We start from the raw sequence: 16,278 nt of genomic DNA on the forward strand, positions 1-16,278 counted from the left end.
CTCTCTCTCCTCTTCTCTCCTCCTCTCCTCTCCCTTCTCTCTCCTCTTTCTCTCTCCCCCTCTCCTCTTTTCTCTCTTTCCCTCTTCCCCCCTCTTTCCTCTCTCTTTCCCCTCCTTTCTCTCTCCCCTTTCCCCCTATTTCTCTCTCCCTTTACCCCAGCCACCGTTCTACTAGCTTTAGTTTTTCCCCAGCATCCTTTACAATAGTAGAAAAAAAGCCCTATCTTTCTTTTATGAAGATGTCCACGAGCAAAATACATACTATGAGTTGTTTTTCCAAGAGACATCATGACTTGTGTTTATCCATCCATGCTCTCCTGCTTATTCTACAGCCTGTGGCCACGGGGTAGGGGAAAACTAATTGGCCATCACAGTCAGGACTGAACTGAAGATCTTGATCTTATTAGCACCATGTTCTTGTAAGCTGAACTAATTAGTCAAGACTGATTGCCTAGAGTCTTTGTGTTTTCTTAAGAGTATCTTAGAGTACTGTATGTCTGGTTAAATGGATACTAAGGCTGTGTCTAACACAATATGTGAAGAGTCCAGTGATTATGTAATAATCAGTGTGAACCATCAATCCAGAAAAATGGAACCTCCTCCCCCTCCCAAGCCTCCCTCCCACCCCGAATCTGTTCCCGAGGAAAAAAGGGTCGGCTCCAAAAAGAGAACCGTCCTTTCCTCCAGAGCAGATCATTGGGTCTCAATTAACTGAATAGTTGCCTCAGTTCCATACCTCACTTTGTGTGGATAAAACCTTAAAATATAACCAGTTTGAAACAGCCCATGGTGTGTTTGGACGTCTTTTAACATAGAAATTCTGATTCCACTGGATAGGCAATGCTCTACTAAAAGAAATTTAAGCCTGTCAGGTTAATTACACAATATTAGGTACAAAAACGAACAGTGCAACACAAAACATAGCTACATCATTATTGGCAGTAAATGTTAACTCTAAATAAGTGCAACCTGTCCATAAATGATTGCTATAAACTCATTAAAAATAAAATTTGATGGATAAAGATGAAAAAAAATTCTCACCGAGAATTTTTTTTTCAAAGTATCAGCACTCATTTAGAGTTTGGGATTTGTGAAAGAAAGCTTTAAAAGGAGCAAACCTGATTGGCTGTGGCTGTTGTGGCGAAGGGGACACTTGTTGCAGGAGTTGTTGCTGCAGAGACAGTGGCGGACGTAGCGCTGTGCATCATGGGTACTTTCAGGAGGGGAACCATGGAAGCAATGAACAGTAGGGTGTAGCATTATGGTGATAGAAGTGGTATTTTGGCATGGTGAATATCAGAGCAGCAAGCCATCATGGGTTAAACCAGCAGATGGCATGCAACCACAATGCAAAGCAAGGAAGCATGGGAGAGAAATAAAAAAGGGAAAATAGCTTATTACAAGTACAATTAAAGGAAGTTTTAAAACAAAATCAGTGATTCCCAGAAAATCCAAAGCAGATTCCTTTGGCTGTTGTATTCATAAGAGTTTTATTTCTAAGTGTAATTTTTCCCCCAGATTGTCTATCTCTAATCCTAGTGGCTGTAAGGTTCTTATGAACAGGATTAAAATTGTCTGATAATGTAGGAACACATGACTTTAATTCTTTGACAGATTTTTGAAAGACAAAATGTTTTGACTGTCAGATCAACATGGGACATGCTCTTCCTTAAAATGATTTATGATTAAATTGAAATTTTATTAGCATTCAGCAATGCTGAGATTTTCAATTTGGCTCCAAGTTCATAATGCGTTATTTTTCATTAACCCTCCTATCCTGTTTCAATGGGAACTGCCATGGATTAATTTATTTATGTCAAAAAATATAGCCTGGGCACAAACAGTAATAAACTTGATATGAAATAGCAAAACTTATTTTGGTACAGTTAATTTTTGATCCATTTTTAATTGGAAATAATCAGCGTATACTACATTTAATCTTAACTTGTTATTTTAATACAATAACATTGACTTTTTTAAAGCCTACATTTAATATTAAATCATATTTTTCCAAGGGGGAACTAAAATAATAATAGTAATGATCATAGAAGCCCTAAAATGAAGATGGCAATTCAAGCATTTTGTCTTATAAAACAGTTCTATTTTTAAAAATATTTTTAAAAATTCTGGGAAACTCTGATAACTCTAACACACAGCAAAGAGGAAATAAAGGCACACCACTATGAAACTTTAAAACACCAATGAAATTAGCCTATTCTTTTTATAAAGTAAGATACCCCCTCCCCTTATGCTAGACCATATAAAATATACAAATAATCAAAATCGAGATCACTGAAAAGCAGACTGGAATTCATGGTTTTATGCTAGGGCAGAGTGGTAGTTAGAGCAGGGGATATCACATCCAAGCTGTAGTTTTCTTAAAAACAAAAACAAAACAAAAAACCCCTAAAAACCCTATGAGTTAACTCTAAAGTCAAATAAAGTCTTCAGATCTAACCATTTCCTAAGGAACGTCTGAGATTTCCAAAAAGAAGATTGAAGCATGTGAAGGTATTATACAGAATATCAAAGACAAATAAAAAAGGTTGGAACCTACCAATACTGGTAGCGGGTGCCATGCACAAAACTGACCCTGCATGTCATGCAATGGGAGGTGGGAAAAGTGAATAAAGGGAAAGAAACAGGTTAGCTGTTTAGAGTTAACATTCAGAGTGAGATTCAAGCACAACCAGAAACCAGCAGAGGTTAGTTTAACATGACCTTTGAAGATCATTCATAGTTTCCATCATTCATGAATACAATCGACTTATCGCTTTTGTGCAAAAATTAAAGCACATTGACTGATAGGCATTTCATAATTTCTCTTTGCAGCCATTAAAAAGTAATTAATAGTCAGATTTGTCTCTAATTCCTTTGCCCTAAGACCTCAAAATAATTTGCAGACATTATCAAGTTATCCCCCTTAAAGAAAACAGTGGTTATTTTGCCAATAAAAACTAAGTATAGAAAATTATCCAAGGTCACACAGAGTGTGAGTCAACGGTGTGGCTAGAAATAGAATCCATATTCCTAAATTCAGGTCAAGTGTCCTACCCACTGCGAATTCCATTGTCTTCATTACATTTAAAGATTTGTTTCTTTGCTCCTGAAAATGTTCCAAGTTAGCAAGGTTATCAAGATTCCCATATAAAGTTAACAAATTAAGATTTCGAATTCCCCCAAACTCTTGTCAGAAACAGAGGGGAAGGTCTACAGGGAAGCAGAGAGCATCATCTATGGGTATTTATCTTGTCACTGACCTACTCCTTACGTGGTCTACTTGGCAAAAGCCCTGAATAACCTCCTCTATTGCCCCAGAAAGACAACGCATTTCTATTTTTATATTTTTTTAATATTTTATTTTGCCAGTGCGGAATGCCATTGTTTGGTAGTTTAGAAACTTTAGCTTTGACACCCTTCTTAAAAAGCAGGTGGCTAATTCCCCTGTCTATATAGGGCTAGGCATCCATTCAGGCTAAAGCTTCAGGACAAATGGAATCTTAGGTTTCTGCTTGAAAGCCCCCGGCCCTGGGGAGATAGAGCTTAGGCTCCCTTCTGAGATGAGGGTGGGGTGGTGTCAATGTCTATCGCCTAGGATATGCTCTTTGGCTGTTCTCCTTAAGAGCGAAGGGGACTTAATTTTGATTCTAGTTTCAGTTCCATTCTAACTTCTTACTGAGCCATTTTCATTTTGGATCCAGAATTGCATCAGAAACTGGAACTGAGCTGGTGGGTCAGGGCTGGAAATGATAGTCACTGGGACAAATGACCTTAGGTTAACTAAAGATTAGAAAACTTCAGAGGATGGGAGAGGACAGACGAGTAGCTGGTGGAATTTTAGTTTGGCCTTGTAGACTGAAAATATCTCAGGGGTTTTAGTGGGAGGAAAGCCTAATAGGAATAAATAGTGCAGTCAGGCAGCTAAGAAAGCTGCATTAAAAAAAAAAGTGTCCAAGACTTCTATAGCCTCAGTTTTCTCTTATGTAAAATGAAAGGGGGGCATAACTAGCTATAGAAATCTATAATTTTATATAATTTTCTCCAAAAAACATCTATGGATTTTGTACAAAGCTACATATGGCCTCCATGTGGAAGACTATGTGAGCCAAAATCTTTTTTTTTTCTTTATCACATATCTACATGATATTTAATGAAATGAAATGGATAGGTGACTTCTTTTATTGACAAAATGTCTCTATTACATTCAGGAAAGGAAAAAAATAATATTTAGAACACTCTTGTTTGGATATTTTCACCAAAGAGATTTATAAATACGTGTGTAAAATACCTTGAAAATTACATTATTCATTTCATATTTTATATGCTCAGTTTTATATTCAGGAAAGGAAAAAAACAATATTTAAAACACTTTCATTTGGATATTTTCACCAAAGTGGTTTATGTGTACATTTGTAATTATCTGGAAAACTATATTATTCATTTCATATTTTATATGCTCAGTTGTTCCTTCTGCAAAATGAGTATAATTATGCCTTCCACTGATTACAGAGAAATATATTGGGGAATAAGAAGATAATGTCTGCAAAAACACTTTTGGGAATCCAGAATAAACCTGTCACAGAAATGCCAAGACTTATTATGCTGCTATTTTTGTAGATGTGTACATTTTTTATTATTTTCCTAATTAGCAGAAAAAGAATGATAACCACTGGGTTAAACTTAAAAAAGGAAAACCATTTACTATTAAAATGCTGGAGGCACCAATGAAGACTGTGTCTGTTTTACATTCATTTTTTTACAGGAATTCCCAGTCTTGCAAGGTATTGATGGTATATGCATACCACTCTCAGGCAACATTTTTCTATCTTGCACTTGTTCCAGTGGTGTTGATTTCTGCCCCTCATCAAAAACTTTACTATGAATGACCTTACAATAAAGGATAACCTCTATGTGGATATATGTTGCTCCTTTTTTCCTTTTATAAAATATTCTGAACTTAAAAAAAATTGTAGGGAGAAAAAAAACAAATTCTGCCAGTTTAAAGCAAGAAGACCATCATCCACCAAGCAGCAAAATTAAAAAAAAATGATTTCAAAGTAATCAATTGAATTGTGTAGTTTAAACAACAATAATAACAATAATTTTATTATTATCAGAACTATTATGGATTTTTTTTGGAAATGTACTTTACACAAAGTTAAAGCAATATCTGCAACTAGCCAGAAGTAAAGTGAGCACAATATTTCCTGAAACTGGCATGCAAAGGCAAAAAAGGGTTTTGATAATTTCTTTTTAGATTCATTTTCTTTTCAAACATACATGGAGAACATGTGCAAGCATTATAAAATTTCAGGGGAAAAAAGAGTATTTGAGATGAAGAATTCTTTCATGCATTGCATTTCACAAATATTTCTGTAAATTTCTCTGCAAAGACTCACATTCTTGCATATTTAAAAAATTACAATGTGTGACTATCAATGAAAGCACTTCTGAAACCTTTCGCCACTTCAAATTTCACAGAAAAAAGTGGCTTACAATTAGTCTCCCACAGCCAAAATGCACATGAAGCTTTCCTATACAAACATGAATGATTAATTCATCCAATAGGGGGCAATAGCACACAGCCCCAACAACATACTCTATTTCCTTAATTATTTAATATTCTTCCATAAACAAAAATCAAGAAATTGTACATGGCACACAGGAATGATGTGTTTTCTTGATTGGGAAATAACTAAATGATTTCTAAGTGAAGTATTTCTAAATGAGAGGTTTTTTTTTTTCCTATGATTAAATGAAACAGTTATTATGGAGGGATGTTAAGTGTTAGTGCTAGAGGTGATAAGATAAAACAAGTGTTATGAATCACGTTATCCAAGTTCCATTGTTCAGCAGAGCTCTAGGGATTCATAGGCAGTTGCAAGGTTTGTATTGGGTTTGATGAACTTTCCCACATTTTTGTGTTATTTTCTACCTGTTTTTCAGAATCACAGAATTTTAGAGTTAGAGGGAACCTTAGAGGTCATTTTGTCCAACCCACTTGTTTTCCAGAGGAGAAACCTGAGAAATGTGGCATAAAAATGAGATGGCTGGCTCCTGGGGACCCCAAAAGTTAGTGGCAGAGCCAAGAACAGAACTCAGGTTTGTCTCTCTGTTATACGATGTTGTTGCCCAAACTCATCATAGCCAGGGGACGTGGAAATATCATCGACCTAACATTAGGAGATGCCTGTGGAAATCCTGAAATAGCTGATTATCTCATAGAACCTTGTGATGAGCCTGACTTGGAGTAATGCCATTGAATCACATTAGCCATAGTGACTAGTAACTTTGTATATAGAAATACAAATGTTATAAATGTAGCAGAATATAAACAAATTGGGCTTTATTTACCATGGTACCAATGAAGTCTTAACTGTACGGGGTGATTTCCAACATGGGAAAGTGCATTTTGTGGGAGCATGATTTCTAGTTTTAAAATAAATATAAAACTTTAAACCAAGAAAGCAGAGCACTATGAATCCTTTCACTTGCTTAATTCATATACTTATTACAACTTTAAAATGTTTTTTAAAGAGATTAATAAACACATGCCAGAGTATACACATAATAATAAAGTATCAGGAAAGACAATTTAAAAAAAAACTTCTTAGACTGACATGCTTACCATACATATTAGGAGCTGAAAAAAAAATTCTTAAAAAGATTAACCACTCTAATGATATATTACTTAAAATGTTTGACTTTCATTAGGGTTTTTTGGTCGTAAATAAACTAGCTTAAATCTGTTTCCATTTAACAATATTAAATAATGGTGAAATACTACCACTTCTACCCTCCCTTAAAAAAAATAATTTACAAAATTAAAAAAACCCAACAGCCTCATTATATTTTCTGCTCCCCAGGGCATAAGTCATTCCCTGGCAATAGTAATATTATGATACCAAAATAACAGGTCAATTTGGTCAGTGATATAAAGAAAATAGGCTAATTAAGTGAAAGAAAAATCCATCAGACTTGGAATTGTATAAACTAACCATTCAGTAACTGAGTTCTCCCTATACTTGGTGTCATACCTTCTTACTATAGAAAAGGCAACACCATGTAATAGAACCAGAGCTGGAAACTGTAGGTTCTAATCCCAGCTCCACTGCTGACCTAGTATGGGTCCTTCAGAAGCCTCAAATACCTTATCTGAGAAACAAGAGGCTAGATCTTAAAGGTTCACCTGTAGAATCCTATGATTATTGGAAATGGCTCTTTTTTTTGAGAAGTCAGAAAGAGTGAATACAATGAAGCCTCTCAGATGTTACCAGGGAGTGACTTGGCACTAAGGAGAATTAAACTCTTTGCAAATCTGATATATACACACGCACATATCTTTAAAAATCCTTACTTACCTTCTGTCTTAGAATCAATATTAAGTATCAGTTCCAAGGCAGAAGAGCAGTAAGGGCTAGGCAACTGGGGGTCATACAGCTAGGAATGCAAATTTGATATCGGTGAAGATGGAGAAAGGTATAAATAAGGACAACAGGACTGGAAGATTTTCCTTAAATTACATTATCTGTTTTTTGAATGAACTCCCTAGGAAAAGACTGAGGTTAGAATTCCATTGAGTACTATATGTACAAATATATATATATCTATATATGCACATGTATATAATATACACTACATATTAATAAAAAATCTAAGGTTCATTTAGAAATTTTTATGGTAAAATGATATTTTTATATTTATAACATTCAGTCTCTAAATACAAGAAAACAAAGAGATATGTATGGTTGGTTGGTTGTTTTTTTTTTCATCATTTATCTCAAGGATCAAGTTTGGTATTTAATTAAGAAGACTATTTGGCTTTAAAATTAAAACAGGCTTTGGACGAAATTCAAATGAACATAAATCCTTCTAGATCCATGTTTCAGTCCGTGCTGTACCTTTAAAAGTAGAGGAGGCGTCACCAAATAGCTTAAAAAAATGAAAAAAAGAGAGTGAATTACCAGAAGCACATCCAAACAGGTGGTTTTTCTAAAATATTAAGTGGAACATACCTGTCGGAATAAATGCTGTGTGTTGCTGCAACTGTGCGTTGGCTAGTGCCTGTTGATAGTGCAAGACGCTGGGATTAAAGACGGCGCTGGCACCGTTGCTTTTTTCAAGTGCTTGTCTCTTTGGTAAAGGGTGAAGAGCACCAGGAGGAAAGGCCTACAAATAAGGAATTTGATAAGACTTGTAGAACTTCAAGGCAACACATTCCCAGTCTACACAGAGATAAAATATTGCAACGTACTTTAAAAATCGACAGCTAAAGAGATGCCTTTGCCATGCACCTTAATTCAAACAGCAGCGATGTACAATGAGTGAGGTTTTGTTATTGAGGGCAAAAGCATGATTTCATTAACCTAAGACTGTAGCACCAAGACTATGGAAAAGGAAACTATCAAGCAACAAAAATGGCATCTGCTTTAAGAATGAGTTAAACTATTCTAAAGGAAAAAGGCACTTGTATTATTAATACCTAGTACTTTTTTTCCCCTTAACTACATAAAAAAAATATTTGGAGTTTAAAAGTTAATAAGGATTTTTAACGAGAACTTTCTTTTACCAAATCATTGAAACTTGCTTCAAAACTTTTTTAGAAATGGTATTAAAACATGTTAGGATTAAATGATTCTCTTGCATTTTATTACATATGAAAATGAGATGGCTAAACACTAAATTGGATATTTCCATAAATTAATAATAATGACTGTTTTCAACTGATGTTAAAAAAAAAGCAATACAAATCTCAGTTGGTTTTCTGAAAAGCTACATGCAAAGCGAAAGGTGAAAGGTCAAAGTACCAGGTCTACAGTTGCTTCGAGAGGTCGCTTCATTGCTTTGGCAGTCGACTGAGTCTTTTAATAACAGGCAGCGAGCACATGATGGCAGTGGGCCAATGGGATTCAAGCGAATTAACATACAGGTAAACAGCAAGCAGAGGTGCATCATGGGAACGGCATTGCATTGTGGATAGGTGAGAAGGAAAAAAATATTCTGAATGCAATATACAACATACAAAACACTAGGCATGCACAACAACAAAAATGTTCTCTAAAGAAATGAATATTACACCTTGAATTAGTATTGAAGCAAAAATGCATCTACTATACCTTAGTTAAAAGCATATAAGAGAGTAAGATATAGATGTTTGAAATTCAGGAAAGTTAATTAAAATAGCAGCTTGCATACACACCATAAGCATTTTTATATTGCTTCACAGAAATGCAAAAATCTTAAGAGATTACATGGATTGATTTGAAGAACTTTTGATAAGTTAGTTGCCAAGTACAAAAATAATCTAATAATTGTTGTTTGCAGCCCAAGTTGGGTAATATTACATTCATACCAGACCTTCAAGACCATACGTCTTTCATACCAGACCTACTGTAGCAAAATGAAGTGACAAACTGGGACAAAAAAATTCAGGCAAAAAAAAATGACAAACACTGGATAATTTAGGCAAAAAGTGTTTGGGACTTTCTTTTTCTTTGACTGAATTATGTGGATAATTGTCTCAGTTCTTCATTTTACTTTGCCATTGTGGACCTGGCGGTATGGAGTACCCTTTTGATTTTAATAAGTTTGGGAGTTAAAACTTGTTTCTTATTTTTTCCAATTTCATACTAAAATTTTATGTCTCTTGACTAACTTATCATCCATTCTATAATATCCACTACATTTGGAATTGTGGCTTAGGCTTTTTTTTTTCCACTTACCGCAATATACTGAGAAAATGACACATTTTTAAGCAATAAAAGTTTTTCTGAGTTATCATAGTTATCTATATTCAGTAAATTTATATATATTTAGAAAGAATCAGTGACCAAGTTAGTAAGAGCATGGAACTGATGATTAGAAAAGGAGTAACAGCTAAAAATAGCAGACTTGTTAAAATGCTTAAACCAAATAACATATTTAGCACATAACCATACTTTGTTGCCAATATTTGCATTTAAGGGGCTGAAATGAAAACAAAGGTTGATCTGATTAGATCACAACAGAAAATTTTGCTAATATTGTCAAGTTTTTGCAAAGATCCATAGTAGCATAATAGCATTCTGTGAAAATATATAGGATCAAAGGAACTGCCATAAAAGAAACAAACAAACAAAACCTCCATTTTTGTGCAGCACAATAGGTAAGCCCCTCATGTTTAGTTAAGGAATTCATATTTATGTTGGATTTATTCTAAACTCCAGATGTGGCAGAGCAGACAGAAAATAAATAAAATATGGAAAAGCACTCAGACAGTAACACTGAATTGAGACATACAATGGGTCACCATTTTCCTCCATAAATAAAATATCACTCACCAACATTTGAAAATTCTTTTTAAAAACCATAGTGGGGGATGGGGGAGAGGGAGAGGGAGAGAGAGAAAAGGATGAGGGGAGAAAATGTTTGGTGAAAAAAATATTTAGGTTGACCAAGTGCCAAAGAATGGGAAGAAGGCATACAAAAGAATTTTCATGAGAGATGAAGAAAAGAAAAGAATCTGGATAGAAGGTATTCATTAGAATCAATGGCTGCCAACTACTAATGAAACATAGGCTCTGCTTTAAAAAAATCAATACTGGGTACACAGGTGAATTCCCTCCTCAGAAATTAGTATATGGTCATCTATATGACCATATGTAGCTTTTAATGTCTAACTTTTATGTTGCTAGTTTGTTAAATATATTGAGGATTACTTCACTAAAAGTATGACATTAAAAAAAATGTTTAATCAATGAAAACTTGAGAAGCATATGTTTTTTTTCCACAAAGATAATTTAAATGAATATGATGATTGAGCATACCTGAGCATTAATTATCACTATATTTCAGGTAATTTTGGTCCATTTTGATCACATGCTAGAGTATAACTTAGTATCTGGTTATTTTACTTTTATTTTAGTATCAAACCACCAGCAGGGCTCAATAATGTGTATGGAAATCACTGGTGTTATTGGTATACCTATTGTATATGTAAGGAATAAAAACTAGGAAGAAGAAAAGAAAGAAAACAAAAAGAAATAAACATATAGGATAGGAAGTGATAGTATGCCATGTCATAATTGACTTGGATCCTACTCAATGGCCTTAGAATCATCATTTGACAATCTCTGGACTATTGAGTCTAATAATAGTTTAATTTTCTATGTATCAAAATTAATTCCTTCAGCCAGCCTCAGGGCTCCCACAAAAGACTTTTCTGGAATGAAATCCCCTATTGCTGAAATTCTCAAATGCTACCCTCCCCTTCCTTCCCTGTCCCTGTGCCTCCTGAAGCCCGAGTAAGTAGGACTTACTAAATTAATTGAATTATCCTAAATTACTTCAATTTTTTCCACTGTTTCTGCCCAGACAAACTCCTAGCCAGGTTGAACCAAGCTCTGTCCTTATAGCTCATTTTTCTTCTACATAGATGAAGAGGTTTTCTTATTCTTGTTTTTCTCTCTTTTGTGTCCGTGAGGTCTTCCCTGTCCGACTGCTGGAGAGACAGTGATTCCGTGAGCCCCCTTTTGTGCTTTCTTTGGAATGCATGCCTCTGTGCCACCTTCTGCTATCTGACCCAGGTGGAATTGGCTCAGACCTGTGATTGGATTGGTGCAGGTCTTTAGGGAACTCTCCAGACCAAGTCAGGTAATCTGCAATCACCCTGCGCTTTTACAGGTTTGGAGAGCAGCCCTGGAACAATCTGAGGTCAAGAGGCTTGTCTGTGATCGAACAACTCGTATATGCCAAAAATAAGATCAGAACCCGGGCCAGGCTCTCATTTGCGAAGCCTTCCTGCTTCTTTATCATGGCTAATATTTCCTATGCACTTATAAAGAATCTGAATGAGACTGTAACACATAAGTGGCCCCCGAATTAGTTTTGCTGACAGAAAACACGATTTAATTCTCTAACTTCGCAGCATCACAGGGGCCGTGTTATCCCAAACTCCAGCTGGACCTGACACATATTGCTGCTTTCCAAGCTAATAAAGGCTTTTTGCTAAAGGAATGTGCTGTCACTACAGTACTGTTGTTTCAGAAAGGAATCTCTGCTGAGTTGTTAGAGACCTAATTGCACAAAGACCCAAAGGCTGCCTATTTCTTTTTAGTCAGAGTTGTCAGTTCCATCTGTTTTATAATGCATTCCTTCCAATAGTCAAAATAGGAGATGCCCTCTCTAAAGCAAGAGAAATAAAGAGACTAACCAAGACATCAGCCGAAGAGAAAAGCAATTTAAAAGTTTTCCCCTGCCCTTGATTTAATTTGTTTTGTATATAAGTCAGAATGATAGGCCTAGAAATGATTTTATGCGACTAATCCCTATAAAAGGATCAATTTATTCCAGTGAGACCTATTTTTATGGATCTTTATCATATATCCCTTTACATTTCTTGGAAAAGTATCCCATTGCCTGAAATTCATTTATGCTACAAACTACATCTGCTCATAGACATCCATGGGGGGGTGGGCCAAGCAGAACATTCTAGGTGGAAAGAAAGGCTAAAAAAAGCCAGAAAGTGTCCTCTGTATTCAGTGAATGGTCCCATTTGACCTGAGATGGGGTAAATGGGGAGAGGAAATAAGTCTGGGAGTAATTTTGGAACCAAACTGAGGCCCCTTTGGAACATGAAGTGTTTCTCACCTCAAAGCAAGGCATCTCCATTTATTTATTTTTTTTGATAGTTGGAAATAATTAAAAGTGTTTGAGCCATATATATTCCGGAGAAGGGAATAAATAAGAGGGATGGGACACGATGGTTATGTTGAAGCACCAGCAGGGTTATCATGCAGAAGAAAGATTAGACTTAGGTTTAGCACTGCCAGATTGTTGAGGCTGCCTCTGCAGAAGCTCGCTCAATGTTCAGGAAAAAAAACTCCTTAATAATTAGACACACTGTCTTGGAGGTTAATAGATTCCCATCATCGCAGAAATTTAAGTGGATACTAGATGACCACTTGTCAGGGCTATAGGAAAGGGGATTCTTTTTTTCAGCGATGGGTTTTATTAGATGACATCTGAGGCCTCTTCCCTCTTTGAGATTCCATGATTGTTTGGAAAAATAAACATGAATGTGATGTGTAGGCTAGGTGAGAAGGTGGAGAGATCAGAGGCAAGGAGGTTGTAGTCCCCAAGAAAGCTATTATTAGGTATTCTTTAATTTTTTAGTGTCATGATTCCCTTTGGTAGTCTAAAGGAGTCTACTAGACTCTCTAAATAATGTTTGTAACTACACTAAATACATAGGACTACAAAAGAAACAGTTATATCAAATCCTATGTATCTACCTAACAAATTTACTAGAAAAAAGGTGCTAATCACTGGAGGAATCTGAATAAATGCCTTTTAGGTGGTGATGCTTGTAGCAAATTAATGCCAATGACTATATGCCATTCTTTCAAGATGTCTGGTTATAAAAAAGATTGGATCATTTATCTTACATGCATTTTGTCCTCTATATATTTATCTATCTACATATGTTGTCTTCCCAAATAGATCTTAAGCTTTTTGAGAGCTTGGATGGTTTCTTTTTGTCTTTGTATTCTCAGTATCTAGCAGAGTTGGAGCAAATAATAAATGCATGTGGATTGACTGATTGATTAAAGGGCTGAAAAGTACTCCAGCAGGTTGGGCAAGTAGCTTGAGAAAGTTGCAGGAGGGGTTTGCCTTTGGTTTTGGTTTTTGGTAGATTGGAAATGTGAACATGTTGGAAGGCAGAGAAGAAGGCAGTGCAGAGGGAGACAAGGAAGATGCAAGAGAGGAAGAAGGCATGGTTGAAGGGACAAAGGATCATTCTGAGAGGAGGCAAGAGGGAAAGGAAAATTTTGATAGGTAAAGGATTAGTCTTGAAAGGTAGGAGGGATACTTCTTCGCTGAGAAAGCTGGGTAAGTGAAAAAGGTGGGTGAAAACAGAGAAATTCTGAAGTAGAAAGAAAGGAAGTTGAGTGAGTTCCAATTGGATAACCATAACCTTCAAGTGTGCCAGAATGTAATTAAATAATTGTTCCCCTAGACTTTTTCTTCTTTAGCCTAAAGCAGTGGTCCTCAAACTTTTTTTATCTCAAACCCCTTTTTACACTTAAAGATTAGTTAGGACCCCCTACAGAGATTTTGTTTTGTGAGCTAGTAAATATTTAATAACTAGCTCTCCAAAAAAAAAAAACAAACCAAACAAACCCCAAAACACTCAAAACATATTTTCAACTTTATTTTGTACTATTAACATCTTCTTCATCACTTTCTTAAATCTAAACAATCAACAAATAAACCAAGTCCTATAGCATTTGCCAATTTCTGAGACATAAATCCTCACACTTTTAAATTTTAACAATTTATTTATTTGCATGTATTTGTATGTAAATTTAACTAATTTAACAATCAGTCCTCATAAGCCAATTTGTATTAGCTCTAGTAAAACCATGGCCTTAAATCTATCAGTATTTGCTATATTAGAAATTTAAAATTTAAATAAAAATTTAAAAATCTAAGCATTATTTTGAAGATAGTTCTGACCTTTCAGATCCCCTGAAAGGATCTTAGGGACTCTCAACGGTCTCTTTATTACATTTTGAGAGCCCCTGGATGACCCAATTCCATTTATTTTAACCTTTCACAGACCTAATAGTCCAATCCCTTCAGTTTATCCTGTGCTCTCAGCTCTATATCTCTCCAGTTTCTTCTCATGAAAAGAATATAGGTAGGTTGAGAGTATAAAGTTTTGTTAGGATTCAGCCCTCAGGATAAGGGCTAAGGGCCAGGATGGGAAAACTAAGGGCCTATACAGGGCCTGACCAGGAGACAAAGGACCAGGAACAAAGTTTGGAGGCCAGGCAAGCCCTGGCAAGGTTGAACAGAATGTCACATTTCAACTTTGAAGAAAAAGGTGGGAAAGAAGCCAACTGTACTCAATTTCTACATGTTTTTCATGAACAGATGCAAGGGCTTTTTAAAAGTGTTTTTGGCACTATGTTTTCACATATGTTAATAAAATTGGTTTGAATGAAAAATCAGTAAACTTTTGTAGTATAATTATCCAGGAAATTTCTCTCCTATTAACTTTTTTTTAACTTCCACAGAGGGAAATGGATGATGTTTGATTTTCATATCTCAAGTACCAAAGGAGGAATAAAAATATAAGCACTGTATCTCTGGCACTCAGCACAGCTCTTGGACATTTAATAAATGACTCCTTGAATAATTCTCCCTTTTCCTGGGCTAGAAATTTCAAATTCTTCTATAGCCATTTTTTTTTCAGCTGGGAAAAAAAAAATCTTACATTTTAATTCCAAATGTGTGTAGATTTGTTCCTTAGTTAATTTACTTCCCAGGGAGTAGTAACTGCTGAATGAATTCTGTGTGTTCATTCCATTTCATACCTAGGTGACTAAAAATCTTTGATATCATCTGGCTATATTAGTTATAAAAGACACCATTTATGTTTGTATTTTGAGATCAAGAAATAGAAGTATGTGTCCCTAGTGCATTGGAAATGGTTAAGAATAGAACACATTGATTTTACCCAACTGAACCTAAGATGAAATGAAATTTCCAACTGACTTTAGCCAAACAGATGGGCCAATTGTGGCTTTGTCTAAGAGGGTAGGTAGCTCCTCTTTCTGAAAGACCATTTCTTTGGGTTATTTTTTGGTGGGCAGTGATATTTTCCACGATATTGGAATTCTGAATTTAGATACTGTGCAACAATTCAAGAAACAACTGTAACTAGTGCTATATTTACTGCAAAAACTTTCCTGAGTCTACATAGGTGTTGTGAAAATATCCCCCACAGCTGGGTAGTGGACGGCTACCATCATGGCCTTGTCACCTGGAAATATAAACGGAGCTCAATGTTTGGAGCTCAAGAAGGTGTATGGAAACTTAGATTTATTATTACTACCATAATTCAGTTCAGCTGCACTGTGGGCTGAATATACTTTTGTGGGACAGTCTAGGAACCTAACCATAATTTTTAAATTTATCTCTATCAGAAAAAAAGTTAGGCGTTCCAAAATAACTTTCTACCTGACTTTTAAGTGAGTTTCCTTATCTCTAAAACTAGAGGAAATACTTTTATACTATTTACCTCATAGGACTGTTATGAGGAAAACGTTAAGTAACTAAATTATTAATATGCCTATTTGTAACTTTAAATTGTACGAAATTTTATTTTGTGTGTATGTATGTAAATTATATGAAAAAGTTATGTAAAAAAATAACCAAAAAAGACAGTTCTCATAAGATATCAAGAAAGATGAAACTAAAGTGGTTATCACTTTGAAAAAAGTTTCTAAGCAT

General features: G+C 35.3%; 1 protein-coding gene across 6 annotated transcripts in view; it reads right to left on the bottom strand.

The window, feature by feature from the left end:
* The window catches only part of MBNL2 (muscleblind like splicing regulator 2), a 57,843-nt gene that overhangs the window by 23,026 nt on the left and 18,539 nt on the right, over positions 1–16,278 (bottom strand). For 2 of the 6 annotated variants that reach the window (XM_044670566.1, XM_044670562.1), the window contains 3 exons: positions 8,808–8,861; positions 8,016–8,169; positions 2,558–2,593 (listed from right to left, as the gene is read on the bottom strand). In XM_044670566.1, the coding sequence (XP_044526501.1) occupies positions 2,558–2,593; positions 8,016–8,169; positions 8,808–8,861 (244 nt within the window). Of the gene's footprint in view, positions 1–1,118; positions 1,214–2,557; positions 2,594–8,015; positions 8,170–8,807; positions 8,862–16,278 lie in introns of all 6 variants that reach the window. The other 4 variants (XM_044670565.1, XM_044670564.1, XM_044670561.1 and 1 more) reach the window with 4 other exon arrangements.

The sequence above is a fragment of the Gracilinanus agilis genome, chromosome 3 (genome assembly GCF_016433145.1).
Source record: "Gracilinanus agilis isolate LMUSP501 chromosome 3, AgileGrace, whole genome shotgun sequence".
In the NCBI taxonomy this organism is placed as follows: Eukaryota; Metazoa; Chordata; class Mammalia; order Didelphimorphia; family Didelphidae; genus Gracilinanus; species Gracilinanus agilis.